General features: G+C 43.2%; 1 protein-coding gene across 1 annotated transcript in view; it reads left to right on the top strand.

Annotated features, from left to right (window-relative positions):
- The window catches only part of LOC138642083 (contactin-associated protein-like 5), a 484494-nt gene that overhangs the window by 255566 nt on the left and 213107 nt on the right, over positions 1 to 15821 (top strand). The window contains exon 4 of the mRNA XM_069730012.1: positions 854 to 1001. Coding sequence (XP_069586113.1) covers positions 854 to 1001 — 148 coding nt within the window. The remainder of the gene's footprint in view (positions 1 to 853; positions 1002 to 15821) is intronic.

The raw sequence follows: 15821 nt of genomic DNA on the forward strand, positions 1-15821 counted from the left end.
AAGCGGCAGCTTCCGGTCCCAGGGTTGGTATGAGCGCAGGACCTGTGATGACGTCATGGAAGGTCCTTCTCGCATAGCATCCTTGGCACCGGAACCAGCCGTTTGCACTGCAGAGGAAAGGGCGCGATGTCGGAGGGTGAGAATAACAGCCATTTTGCCGGCGGACTGTGCCCGTCGCTGATTGGTCGTGGCATTGGTCGTGGGCGTTTTGCCACGACCAATCAGCGACTTGGATTTCCATGACAGACAGAGGCCACGACCAATGAATATCCATGACAGACAGACAGAAGGACAGACAGAAAGACGGAAGTGACCCTTAGACAATTATATGTATATGGGGTTGGCAATATATGAATTATTTCCAGGTGCATATAAGCTTTTCCTATTACAGCAGTTATACATATATATATATACTTGCCATGGGATTAATAGAATCTGAAATCCTCATTTTCTTCTGATGAATGATGGGAATGACATTTAGAATTCAAAGGGGTATTTTGTCCAATCAATCCTGTACACTTTCCTCACCACTTAACCCAAGAAAGTTTATGTTACTGAAATGACTATCATGTGTGACAGGAGTCTCTCGATAAATACACTTTCTTGCCTGAATAGATTCTGAAAACATCAGGAAGGAGTTTCTAAAGGTCATTGTAAATTAAGAGACTAAAGTACATTGAAATTGGAATATTGTGGGTTTAATTTTCAGCAATCATTATCTTATCTGTTTTTCAAATAAAACCAATGACAAGTAAATAAGTAGAATCTAAATCTGCTTTATGCTTCTGCTGAATGTTTATTATAAAATCTGTCTTATTAAGTTGCTTTTTTACTTGTTACATTGAATCAACAGGAGTTTCCAGGAAACACAAACGCTGATGGTGTGGTCAATCACAAGTTCCAACATTCCATTAAAGCCAGATTTCTACGATTCATTCCACTGGAGTGGAATCCAAGTGGGAGAATTGGAATGAGGGTTGAGGTGTATGGCTGCTCGTACAGTAAGTTTTATCATTTTATAAAACATATTTTTTAGTTATTTAACTTCATAAAGTCTCTGATGTTAAGTAATTTAAACCAGGTCAGTAAGTTTCTGGTATCTGGGTGCCCAACTATTTGTGAGAACCAGGGAGTGACTTATGTCTCACTTTCATTGCCGACACAAAAATGTATAAAATTGTCATGCTTCTGGATGCAAACCATTGATCCTCTGGCAGACATCTCTTTCTGCTGAGTAACAACAGATGCACCTTTTTAGGGGGTGTTTTAGTTTTGTTATCTTTGTTTCTGTCGATTTTGGGTAACAGGTGTTTTTCAGTTTTTCTGTTTGTCTGCCCTATCACCTTTCGGGTGCCGCTTTATATACCTTACCCTGCAGGTGTTTCCTGGTGGTTAGAGTCTTTGTTGGACTCATTCACTTTACTGTAGTCTAAGTAAGTTGCATTTGTTTTGTGTGTGATGATTTTGTGCCTTATGTAATTGCTACTCTTCCGATACTAGGAGCTGCTAAGAACACATTCAGGGTAAGCCGCCATTGAATGGGGATGCCATTTTATTATCTTAGGGTGCCAACCTATGCCATCAGGCAGGGACAGACCAGGGTTTAGGATCGGCTTTTTCTAGTTTAGACATGATTTTGTCAGGTTCAGGTATTTGTCTCCCTGGTTTGTATACTACCCGTGTGAAGGTGCTCTAGCAGTCATAACAAAACAATCCGGAAAACTATTTAATTACTTCCATTAATTTTCTTGTACAGTTGGCTTTCACATATCTCTACAAAGAGGAATGGGTTTTGTTGGTTTGCGAGTTTAGTAGTGGTGCCATGTGACAACCTCCAGTTCCTTAAAGCCTCCTTCCACATTAGAGTAATGTTGACTGAACCCGCCTGTATCCACAGACTCTGCCAATGGTCTAATATGTATAGGAGTGTCGTCCGACTGATGGTCGGGAAAGATAATGATCTCGCATGTCTGATTTCAGACCACCTATCACATTGTTCTCCTAGAAAAAAGCTGCCGACCGATGTGTCAGTCAGCGGCATGCTCATAGAGAACACAAGAGCGCTCAGACAAACGAGTGTTTCTGTGTATGGGAGAGTCGGCTGAGATTGCTGTCGGCCAAGTGATTGGCTGGAGCATTGTTTGTCCGACAGCCATCTAATGTGTATGGCCAAGGTTCAACTACAATGCTCGATGCTGTGTTAAATGACTGCCAATGGTGATCATGTAATAGACTGTTTACAAAGTCAAATCAAGCTTCAGATCCTCACCGAACGATCTGGATTACATTGTTCATTACCTATAGGCTGCCATTGTTCTCAACAGCGCAGGTCCGGTTTATACAGAATGATGCGTTGCCTAGAAGGATGATCGTTTTTCAGAACCTTCATTCTACGGTTGATCGGCAGCGTGTTTAGACTGCACAATTATTGTGAATGAGAGGTTCCTTGAAAACGCACAGTCCTTACCAGGGCTACGTCTACAAGTGCGGCAGAAGTTGAATTGCCACATACAGAATTTGCATATGTTAAAAACTAGATTATTGAGTGTCTATTATCTGGGACACCCACTTAGTTTATGACTAGGCTGGTCAGTTCTCATAGGTTGCATCACACATCTCCTTCCACTAACAAGAAAACTGTAGTTTAATCAGTTTTCAATTGGTGGCGGTTCCATCTACTACCCCTATCCCCATTGATTTAAATCTTCTTTATATGTCATAGATCATTTTTGTGGGGAAAACATTACTGCAAGTAGATTGTATCGTTGTGAACATCAAACATTCTCACCAGTAATTTACATGTACACGTTTCTGTTTTGTATCTATAAGATGTAATAAGGATACAGTCGCTGGCAGCGTAATTGACACTAATCAGAATGAATTACCTTGTGTTCTGGCTTTCTGTTACATCCATACATGTAATCTGCAATTATTCAGGCATAAATATTTATACCTATCTATCAAGATGACTTGTGTTCATTATGTTAATATTTTCGAGTCTGGTTACGACAAGAACCGGCCTCTCTACTGTTTATTTTGATAGAAGATAATGATGCATAAATTAAAAGCTTTTCTCTTTTTTTTTAATGCGTCCGAGTCTTTTGTAGTAATAAGATTAATGGAATGTGATCAGTGTTGGACTGGCTTGGCAAAGGCCCACCAGTAACATTGATTCTCGGGGCAAACTATTGAGTTACATGTAAAATTAATCTGACCATAAGGCACAAATTTACTTTTGCTTCTACGTAATATTAACTTGACGTGCTTTTTTAATGAATGTGTGGATTATACCTTTTTCTGCAAATTCTAAATTCAGTATACTAGCACTACACATTAGCACTCCTTCACAGGAGGATTTTCCTGCTCTCCTGTGGGACAGTCCGAGACAGCATGTAAACCGGTAGCAATATTGCCATCTGCCCAGAGGACTTCTTCTTGGCCTCATTGTCTCGTAGCTTTAAGGCTGGGGCTACATGGCAATTTTGGCTTCGATACCTCTTGCATGGCCAAAGTCCACCATCGTAGCACAATACAAGTGAATTGCAAAATGCTACATTGTTGCACTTCTTGTGACACCTAGCAAACTTTTGTCGTACAACAGGTGTCACGGCCAAAGTAACCGTGTAGCCTTAGGCTGATGCTAAGCTAATACAACCATAGATACTCTCTCCCGAGAGAATCAGATCGATTATGTAACTCATACTCTGATCAAACTCTGATCAGTTTCATCATCTGAGTGTGATCCGATTTTCTCGTGAGAGAACTACAGCACAGATGCAGAGAAGACAGAAAACGTATTTTCTTCATCTTCTCTATTGTTTCAGTCCATGGAAATCGGACAGCAATTAGATGTCATCCAATAGGTGAGTGGTATCTGATTGATGGAGCCACTCGCAGCAAACTCCCGCTTTTTTTCTCATGCCGAATGGGCATGAGAAAAAAATACAGATCTGCACTTGCAGATGGAATAAGATTTGTCCAAAAAGAGTCCGATAAAACCTTGCATAGTACTCGCCTGATTTGTGTCCTCATAAGAGCGAGCACTAAACTGCTTCTGAATTGCAGCCTGCGGCGTTAATCCTCGGAATTGAAGTTAGTTGTTATTCCAAACTCTCCACAAAGTTGTGGAGGCAGGTTTCTTTTTTTTCCTATACACTGTCTAGATTACAAAAAACAAGAACAAGCTTGTGCTTACTCTGAAGAAAGAATAAATGAGGAGGGTTTGTTTCTTTGTAGACTGCAGAATACTGAGTTCAGCTCTCGAGTATAATGCAGGATGTAACTCAGGATCAGTACAGGATCAGTAATGTAATGTATGTACACAGTGACTGCACCAGCAGAATAGTGAGTGCAGCTCTGTAGTATAATACAGGATGTAACTCATGATCAGCACAGGATGAGTAATCTAATATATGTACACAGTGACTGCACCAGCAGAATAGTGAGTGCAGCTCTGGGGTATAATACAAGATGTAACTCAGGATCAGTACAGGATCAGTAATGTAATGCATGTACACAGCGACTGCACCAGCAGAATAGTGAGGGCAGCTCTGGCGTATAATACAGCATGTAACTCAGGATCAGTATAGAATCAGTAATGTAATGTATGTACACAGTGACTGCACCAGCAGAATAGTGAGTGCAGCTCTGGGGTATAATACAGAATGTAACTCAGGATCAGTACAGGATCAATAATGTAATGTACTGTATGTACACAATGACTCCACCAGCAGAATAGTGAATGCAGCTCTGGAGTATAATACAGAATATAACTTAGGATCAATTCAGGGTCAGTAATGTAATGTATGCACACAGTGACTGCACCAGCAGAATAGGGAGCGCAGCTCTGGGGTATAATACAGGATGTAATTCAGGATCAGTACAGGATCAGTAATGTAATGTATGTACACAGTGACTGCACCAGCAGAATTGTAAGTGCAGATCTGGAGTATAATACAGGATGTAACTCGAAATCATTACAAGATCACAATGTAATGTATGTACCGTATACAGTGACTGCACCAGCAGAATAGTGAGTGCATCTCTGGAGTATAGTAAAGGATGCAACTCAGAATCAGTACAGGATCAGCATTGTAATGTATGTACACAGTGACTGCACCAGCAGAATATTGAGTGCAGCTCTGGAGTATAATTATTATTATTTATTTATATAGCACCATTGATTCCATGGTGCTGTACATGAGAAGGGGTCACATACAAATTACAGATATTACTTACAGTAAACAAACTAACAATCACAGACTGATATAGAGGTGAGAGGACTCTGCCCTTGCGGGCTTAAATTCTGCAGGATGGTGGGGAAGGAGACAATGGGTTGGGGGGTTGCAGCAGCTCCGGTGTTGGTGAGGCGGTAGCTCCAGTAGTGGTGAGGAGGCAGCGGGGTCAGTGTAGGCTGTAAGCTTTCCTGAAGAGGTGGGTTTTCTGGTTCCCTGTGAAGGATCCGAATGTGGTTGATATGTGGTCGGACGTGTTGGGGCAAAGAATTCCAGAGGATGGGGGATATTCGAGAGATGTCTTGGAGGCGGTTGGATGAGGAGCGAATAAGTGTGTAGGAGAGAAGGAGGTCTTGGGAGGACCGGAGATCATGTGAGGGAAGATATCAGGAGATTAGTTCAGAGAAGTATGGAGGAGACAGGTTATAGAAGGCCTTGTAAGTCAGTATTAGTAATTTGAACTGGATACGCTGAGGAAATGGGAGCCAGTCAAGAGATTTGCAGGGGGGAGAAGCGGAGGAGTAGCGAGGAGAGAGATGAATTAGTCAGGCAGCAGAGTTAAGGATGGACTGGAGAGTTGCAAGGGTTTTAGCAGGAAGGCCATAGAAAAGGATGTTGCAGTAGTCGAGGCAGGAGATGATGAGGACATGCACAAGCATTTTATTATATTGAGGGTTGAGTAAAGGACAAACCTCTTCAACCTATCACTAACTTCTGCCACCTTCACTTCTGCTTTCAAACATGCCACAATCACGCCTATCGTTAAAAAGCCAACCCTCAATCCAACAGCAATGTCCAGCTATCGTCCAATATCTCTGCTCCCATTTGCTTCCAAACTCCTGGAGCAGCACGTCCACGCTGAACTTTCCTCTCACCTCTCATCTAACTTGTTCTTTGACAATCTACCATCTGGTTTCCGCCCCCATCACTCAACTGAGACAGCCCTGACCAAAATCACTAATGACCTACGTACAGCCAAAGCTAACAGACAATACTCTGTACTCCTCCTTCTAGACCTGTCCTCTGCTTTCGACATAGTTGACCACTGCCTCCTACTACAGATCCTCTCCTCCTTTGGCATCAAAGACCTCATGCTATCCTGGATCTCCTCATACCTTTCCAACCGCACATTCAACGTCTCCCACTCCCACATTACCTCCTCACCCTACCCTCTCTCTGTTGAAGTCCCCCAAGGCTCTTTTCTAGGACCCCAACTCTTCTCAATCTATACACTTGGCCTGGGACAACTCATAAAGTCTCATGGATTCCAGTACCACCTTTATGCTGATGACATTCAGAACTACCTTTCTGGCCCAGACGTCACCTCCCTGCTGTCCAGAATCCCAGAGTGTCTATCAGCCATATCCTCCTTCTTCTCCTCTCGCTTCCTCAAACTCAATGTGGACACATCTGAACTCATCATCTTTCCTCCATCTCATAGATCTTCCTTACCTGACCTATCTATCGCAATTAACAATGTCACGCTTTCCCCGTACCAGAAATCCGCTGCCTCGGAGTAACCCTTGACTCTGTCCTGTCCTTCAAACTGCACATCCAAGCTCTTTTCACCTCCTTTCGCCTCCAGCTCAAAAATATCTCCAGAATTCGTCCTTTCCTCAACCGTCAATCTACTAAATACTAAAATTCTTGTGCATGCCCTCATCATCTCCCGCCTTGACTACTGCGACATCCTTTTCTGTAATTGTTAGTTTGCTTACTGTAAGTGATATCTGTAATTTGCAGGTAACCCCTTCTCATGTACAGCAACATGGAATCAATGGTGCTACATAAATAAATAATAATAATAATTCTGGAGATTTTTTTGAGCTGGAGGCGACAGGAGGTAGAAAGAGCATGGTTGCGCGGTTTGAAGGACAGGGCAGAGTCAAGGGTTACTCCGAGGCAGCGGACTTCTGGTATGCTGGATGTTGTTACTTGAGATAGATAGTTCAGGTAAGGAAGATCTATGAGATGGAGGAAAGATGATGAGTTCAGATTTGTCCACATGGAGTTTGAGGAAGGGAGAGGAGAAGAAGGAGGATATCGCTGATAGACACTCCGTGATTCTGGACAGCAGAGAGGTGACGTTTGGGTCAGAGAGATAGATCTGAGTGTCATCAGCATGAAGGTGGTACTGGAATCCATGGGACTTTGAGTTGTCCCACGCCAAGTGTATAGATTGAGAAGAGTAAGGGTCCTAGAACAGAGCCTTGGGGGAGCGTGGGAGTGGGAGACGCTGAATGTGCAGATGGAAAGGTATAAGGAGATCCAGGATAGGGTGAGGTCTTTGATGCCAAAGGAGAGGATCTATAGCAGGAGGCAGTAGTCAACTGTTTCAAAAGCAGAGGACAGGTCTAGGAGGAGGAGCATAGATTATTGTCAGCGTGTACATGTTGCTCCAGGAGTTTGGAAGCAAATGGGAGCAGCAATATTGGGTGATAGCTGGACATAGCAGTTGGATCGAGGGTTGGCTTTTTATAATACAGGATATAACTCAGGATCTTGGTTTCTATACTTCAGAAACTTCAATTTGATGCTTTGTAGGTGGGAAACATCGTATCAACGTTTATTCAGGCTTTTCCAAAGTGGTGCACATGTTTTGTGTCTTACAGTAAGTGATCTGTGAATGCTAGCTTTGCAATTATATGTGATTTTACTGTCTCCACTGTCAGCCATTGCCAGGGAAAAGTCTTCTCCAAAACAATCAATTGCTTGAACTTTACTGATCTTGCTTCTTGAAATTATGCTGAAATCTCTTTCTTAATCGCCGTGACCTTCTACTAAATGGCATATTTTTGTATTTGGAGTTTATATTAAATTGGAGCAGTCATTTACCTATAATAAAAAATGGCTTCATTTGCTTTAAAATATTAACTTTACTGAAATTTCATTCATGGCCAGCATGCTAAGTGTTTAGTGTCCGCTGTGCCCTTTTTATGGAAGAACTGAGCTTCAACACGTAAATGACTCATGAAAGTGTTTCTTAAAAGATTAACATAACTTTCATCATGAAGAATAGATTCACTGAATGTTCAGTTTATCAGCGATGTACTGTATATATAAAAGTAAATTCAATTGAAATGTCCAAACTTTCCAATCTAGGGATATAATAGAGATGAACCAATGAATTTGAGTGAAATAAAATTTTATATGAATTTTTCAAAAATCCACATTTGCCAAAATTTGGATTTTTTTGTAATTCCCCTCATTGCAGATGTAGCAAAATGCCAGACATGTACCGCCATTTTTACTGAACCATAAAAAGCCATCAATAGGTTTAAAATGTTAAAAAAATCCCTATATTCTCCTTACCCCTCATCTCTTTGGCTCCACAACAGCTCATAGTCACCCCGCTGATCTTTGCTGCATCTACTGATCCCTGGTGATCATGCTGAAATCCTGAAGGCCCAGTAAGGTTCTGAACATGTGCGCACAAGGTCACGATCTTGTGATCTTCTCTGCGCCTGTGCAAAACTCTCTCTGGCATCATCAGAGCCAGAAGTTCCAGCTCACGTTGATAGGCCCAGGGATTTCAGCATTAGTGGCATGGATTAGAACAGTGTTTTTCAACCTTTTTTGAGCCGCGGCACACTTTTTATACTTAAAAAATCCTGAGGCACACCACCAACCAAAATGGCACAAAATGGTGCGTCCAGGTTTGAGATGAAAGTCTGCAGTCATTCTATGTGACTGCAGGCTTCTGAATTCTCACAGCGCAAGCACTGCACACTTTCAGGATTCTCCCTTGCCGGTGGCCAGAGTGGACGGTCATGACAGCACAAGTATGTGATTTGGATACTTCTGGTCACATTCTAACTAGACGTGTCCGGCCTCAGTCAATTCATTTTCATTGAATGAGGCCACACATGTCTAGTCAGCACGTGACCGCATGTATGTAAATCACCAACATCAGAGAATTATGATAGCAGTGTGCACTGTGAGAATTCAGAAGTCTGCAGTCACATAGTATGACTGCAGACTCATCACAACCTTGGACATCCCCTTTAATGTTCCTAACAAATAAAAATGAGAATTAGTATCACAAAAAAAACACATTTACATCCAGGTACCTGATAGATGACGTTGTTTGTGGAGTCGCCTCTTTCTTTTCATCTTCACCTTGTCCAGATGCCATGATGACTCTTCTCTTCCACCGGCAGAGCTCGTTACTGCAGACTTCCATCTTCTCCTGTCTTCTGCAGCACATCCCGACACAACACCCTTAAAGATAGCAGTGTTATTATAATGCTCCGGAATAACAATATCTGCCCTAGGCTGAGCCCCTGAGTAAATTATTGCCCCTCACTTTATTCCCAGCACATAATGACCCTCACTGTCCCTCTTATGGTACATGCCATCCACACTACACTCTCTCTCTTTTCCATACTTCACACTGCCTTCTCATACGGTGTCCCTCATAGAGAGCCCAGTCTCTCTACTGTGCCCCTTCATTACACTCCTCCTACTTGGCATACTGTCTCCTCCTGGCTGTTACCCTCACACTACTCAGTATCTATTCTGTATCCACTCACACTTTCATCCCCCCATACTGTCTGCACACATTTCTAATAGCCTCCTCCTGTACATCCCCCCCCCTGCTAACATACCCCTTTGCTCTCTCCATATTTCCTCCTCACACATTCCCCCCTCACACATTCCCCTGACTCCCCATACTGTCCTCACACATCCCATCACCGTTGCTCCCAGTACTGTCAGCACACATTTTTCCCCTCGCTACTGTGTCCACCCCCATCTCCCCACTCACCCCCACAGAATATATCCACTGCCCTTCCGATAGAATAAATCCATCCCCTTCCACAGAATAAATGCACCCTGCCCCACAAATGCTAAATAAATTCCAGCCCCCCCCCCCACGTACACACTGAATAAATCCCCCCCATACACTGAATAAATCCCCCCACTCACTGAATAAATTCCCCCACACACTGAATAAATCCCCCCCACACACTGAATAAATCCCCCCCCCACACACTGAATAAATCCCCCCCCACACACTTAATAAATCCCCCCACATACTCCCCATAAACCCACCCCACGCTGAATAAATCCCCCCACACTTAATAAATCCCCCCACACACTTAATAAATCCCCCCACATACTCCCCATAAACCCACCCCACGCTGAATCTTCGGTGTCTTCAGCTCCACAGCACAGGAGCACTTACCACCAAGTGTCTTCTGTCCCCTGCGCGCCGGATAGTGACGCCAGCAGCGTGATCACATGACTTCATCACGCTGCTGGCGTCGCTCTGACCCAGCGGTCAGAGCCTCAATTGTACTCGCAGCTGGTAGATGTCTGCGAGTACAATTGATCTCCGGGAGCCGGCGCACTGCAGCTTCTCTGTGCCGGCTGTCAGCTTGACAGTCGGCACAGAGAACAGCTGACTCCCGTTCCCCCGCGGCACACTGGTTGAAAAACACTGGATTAGAAGATGTGACATGGACTGGACGGTTGACGTTGAGGTGTGGAGATGCTGGGGAGGTGAGCGGTGAACTGAGTATAAGAATATTTTATCATTTCTTACATATTACATTTATTGAGATCTGGGGTCTTGAGAGAACCAAGAGCATAATAAGGGATATTAAATTCCCTGGGAAAATCTGTGCGAACAGAAAAATTAGATTTTTGCCTGATTCGCTCATCTGTACGATATATTTGGAAAGATACTGTAACATTTCTACTCACTTGGTTTGGTTACGTTTAAGCAGTTTAAGTAAAATCTTCAAGGTTTATTAAGACTCCATAAGCCATGCCTCAAACAAAGGAAATAGATGGCCTTTCAGTGCAGACACAAGAAAAGCAACGTAAACAGTAGTGATGAGCGAGCACTAAAATGATCGGGTGCTCGTTACTCGAGTTGAGCAAATCGTAATGCTCGGGTGCCCGACTCGAGTAATGAGTATAGTAGAAGTCAATGGGAAACTCGACAATTTTTCTGGCGACCCCCCAGAAGCCTGGAGGGGTCTAAAAATTGCTGAAGCCAATGGATTCGAAGGGAAAATAAACTCCAAGCAAATGTGGCGCTACGCACCTTAGGATTTTTTGAATGCATCCACTTTATAGTGCTTATTGTACGTCTGGTTTTTTTTCTACCTGATGAAGGTTGCACTGTAAAAATAGCAGCAGAAACGAGTTGTACTGTATTTTAAAAATATTTAAAAAATATAATTTATTTATTTATTTTTGCTTTTTTTGTTTCGAGAAAATAAATTAATTTTTATTAGCATTTTTCACTGGAAGTGGATGCATTCAAAAAATCCTAAGGTGCTTATTGCCACATTTGCTTGGAGTTTATTTTCAGTGTGAATTCGCCACCTATGTGGATCCGAAGCAGGATCAACACATAGTTCTCCAATGTGAGCTGCACACCTTATTGGATTATATAACATACGGAGAAGAGTTGCCTAAAGAATTGATTCCTTGAGAATCTCAACGTGCATTTCTTACCGATAGAAGGTGAGCATAACCACTACTAAAATAATTTTTTTTACTGTTGGTAAAAACGTATTACGCTCAGAGGAAGCGCCGTACTTGTCTCTTTTTTTCCCCTCTTTCCCTAAACCAGGGTATTTCTGAAACCAATGGAAACAGTGCTGAGATGGCATAGGAACAGCATGGGGAAGACCCCTGGGAACATCTCTGAATCCCAGATTCCTGCTTGGAACAAAGTTGTCAGAGTATTACGCCACTTTTACGGACTGACAATAAAACATGCAAGACCGCATTTAAAATGGATTTGATTGGAAAAAATGTTAAGAAACATTCTTTCCAGGATAATGACTTGTATATAAGGCAAAGTAAATATGAGAAAAAAAGTGCTCCTCCACACCCTAGGCTATGCTCACACACAGTGCTTTTGCTGCTTTTTTGCACTTTTGCATTGCTTTCAATGGTGAAAAAAACTTTCTACAGGAAATATCTACTATATAATTGTCTAAGGGGCACTTCCGTCTTTCTGTCTGTCTGTCCTTCTGTCTGTCACGGATATTCATTGGTCGCGGCCTCTGTCTGTCATGGAATCCAAGTCGCTGATTCATCTCGCCAGCTGCCTGTCATGGCTGCCGCGACCAATCAGCGACGGCCACAGTCCGATTAGTCCCTCCCCTACTCCCCTACAGTCAGCGCCCGCTCCATACTCCCCGCAGTCACCGCTCACACAGGATTAATGCCAGCGGTAACGGACCGCGTTATGCCGTGGGTAACTCACTCCGTTACTGCCGCTATTAATCCTGTGTGACCAAGTTTTTACTATTGATGCTGCCTTTGCAGCGTCAATAGTAAAAACATCTAATGTTAAAAATAATGAAAAAATAAAAAATTATTATATACTCACCTTTCGCCGCCTTTCCCACTCCTGGCTACGGTCCGGTGACCGGTCCATGCAAGCGGCAGGTTCCGGTGGTATGGGAGAAGGACCTGCCATGACGTCACGGTCATGTGACCGCGACGTCATCACAGGCCCTGCGCGCCTGAGCAAGAAGGACATGCCATAACGTCGCGGTCATGTGACCGCAATGTCATCACAGGCCCTGCATGAGAACGAACTGCCATGACGTCACGGTCATGTGATCGAACTACAACTGGCCCTCGGAAGGTGAGTATATGTTTTTGTTTTTTTTTAACCTGTGACATACGTGGATGGGCAATATACTACGTAGCTGGGCAATATACTACGTGACTGGGCAATATAGTACGTGACTGGGCAATATACTACGTAACTGAGCAATATACTACGTAACTGGGCAATATACTACGTCACTGGGCAATATACTACGTCGCTGGGCAATATACTACGTGGCTGGGCAATATACTACGTCACTGGGCAATATACTATGTGACTGGGCAATATGCTCTGTGCTGTATACTACGTCGCTGGGCAATATACTACGTGACTGGGCAATATACTACGTCGCTGGGCAATATACTACGTGGCTGGGCAATATACTACGTCACTAGGCAATATACTATGTGACTGGGCAATATACTACGTCGCTCTGCAATATGCTACGTGACTGGGCAATATACTACGTGGCTGGGCAATATACTACGTGGCTGGGCAATATACTATGTAGCTGGCCAATATGCTACGTCGCTGTGCAATATACTATGTGACTGGGCAATATACTACGTCACTGGGCAATATACTACGTCACTGGGCAATATACTACGTGACTGGCCAATATACTACGTGGCTGGGCAATATACTACGTGGCTGGGCAATATGCTCTGTGCTGTATACTATGTCGTTGGGCAATATACTACTTCACTGGGCAATATACTATGTCACTGGGCAATATACTACGTCGCTGTGCAATATACTACGTGACTGGGCAATATACTACGTGGCTGTGCAATATACTACGTGGCTCTGTGCTGTATACTACGTCACTGGGAAAAAACACTATGTAACTGGGCAATATACTATGTGGCTGTGCAATATACTACGTGGCTGGGCAATATACTACGTAACTGGGCAATATACTATGTGACTGGGCAATATACTACGTGGCTCTGTGCTGTATACTACGTCACTGGGCAATATACTACGTGGCTGGGCAATATACTACGTCGCTGGGCAATATACTACGTGGCTGGGCAATATACTACGTCACTGGGCAATATACTATGTGACTGGGCAATATACTACGTCGCTCTGCAATATGCTACGTGACTGGGCAATATACTACGTGGCTGGGCAATATACTACGTGGCTGGGCAATATACTACGTAGCTGGGCAATATGCTACGTCGCTGTGCAATATACTATGTGACTGGGCAATATACTACGTGACTGGACAATATACTACGTCGCTGGGCAATATACTACGTGACTGGGCAATATACTACGTGACTGGCCAATATACTACGTGGCTGGGCAATATACTATGTGGCTGGGCAATATGCTACATAACTGAGCAATATACTACGTGGCTGGGCAATATGCTCTGTGCTGTATACTACGTCGTTGGGCAATATACTACGTCACTGGGCAATATACTATGTCACTGGGCAATATACTACGTCGCTGTGCAATATACTACGTGACTGGGCAATATACTACGTGGGCTGTGCAATATACTACGTGGCTCTGTGCTGTATACTACGTCACTGGGAAAAAACACTATGTAACTGGGCAATATACTATGTGGCTGTGCAATATACTACGTGGCTGGGCAATATACTACGTAACTGGGCAATATACTATGTGACTGGGCAATATACTACGTGGCTCTGTGCTGTATACTACGTCGCTGGGCAATATACTACGTGGCTGGGCAATATAATATGTGACTGGGCAATATAGTACGTGGTTGGGCAATATACTATGTGGCTGGGCAATATACTACGTGACTGGGCAATATACTACGTGACTGGGCAATATACTACGTGGCTGGGCAATATACTACGTGGTTGGGCAATATACTGCGTGGCTGGGCAATATACTACGTGGGCTGTGCGATATACTACGTGGACATGCATATTCTAGAATACCCGATGCGTTAGAATCGGGCCACCATCCAGTAATTTTATAATTTTAATAACTTATCTGGCAATATGGTGTGTGAGACATGATCAGATACCTCCTGTTTTATTATGAAGGAGGGATTCTGAAAGTCACAATTTTTTTTTTTTCAGGGCCATTTGTTGGCCATCACTGTTTGTAGAGGACCATGAGGCGAACCTTACTATTGTTAGAGGGCCAACAGGTGGCCCTGACTTTAATTTTAGAGGGCCAGCAGCCAGCCCTCACTAAGCATTCTTGGAGGGGCAGTTTCTTCAGTATAATTTATCCATCTGAGGTGTGCAAATTTTCATTTTTGTACTAATACTCTAAAGTTTGAAACCTGAAGGGGAAGCAGGCGGCCCTCTCAATTTATAGAGGGACAGCAGGCGGGACCCACTATTTTTTGAGGGCCAGAAAGCATCTTGTGGACAGATGAGACGAAGGTAGAGTTTTTTTGGTAAAACATATCATTTTTCTGTTTACTGTAGTTGGAATGAGACCTACAAATAAAATAAAACCACAGTTACAGTGAAATATGGTTGAGGTTTGAAAAAGTTTAGGGGTTGTTTTGCTGTCTCAGGCCCTGAGCCTCTTGACTGTGTCAACGCATCATGAAATATGAAGATTCACAAAGGATTTTGGGTCACAATGAAATACCTGGGGTCTGAAAGCTGGGTTTTCATCGTAGGTCAAGGGTCTTCCAGCAGGACAATGACCCCAAACATACTTAAAGAAAAACCCAGAATTTGATGTAATCTTCTCGAAGAAGTCAAGAGTTCAGAAGTTGTAATTCCAGCTCCAGTAGCATAACATGTCCCAACACTACCTCTGACATACAGATGCTTGAGAGAAATTATGAATAGACACATTAAATCAGTTAATCTTGCCTGCTTTGATGAATTTCGAGATACAGAATATTGTAAAAACATGAATCGGTCAATGAGTTCTTAGAAAAAAGCAGAAGCAAGGCTTAGAATTTATAAGGCAATAATCCCTGGCTAGATGCCTGTCATGCGTTATACCTACTACAAAACCTCACCACAGACAAAGTGAAGATACAA

Source organism: Ranitomeya imitator, chromosome 1 (genome assembly GCF_032444005.1).
Source record: "Ranitomeya imitator isolate aRanImi1 chromosome 1, aRanImi1.pri, whole genome shotgun sequence".
NCBI lineage: Eukaryota > Metazoa > Chordata > Amphibia > Anura > Dendrobatidae > Ranitomeya > Ranitomeya imitator.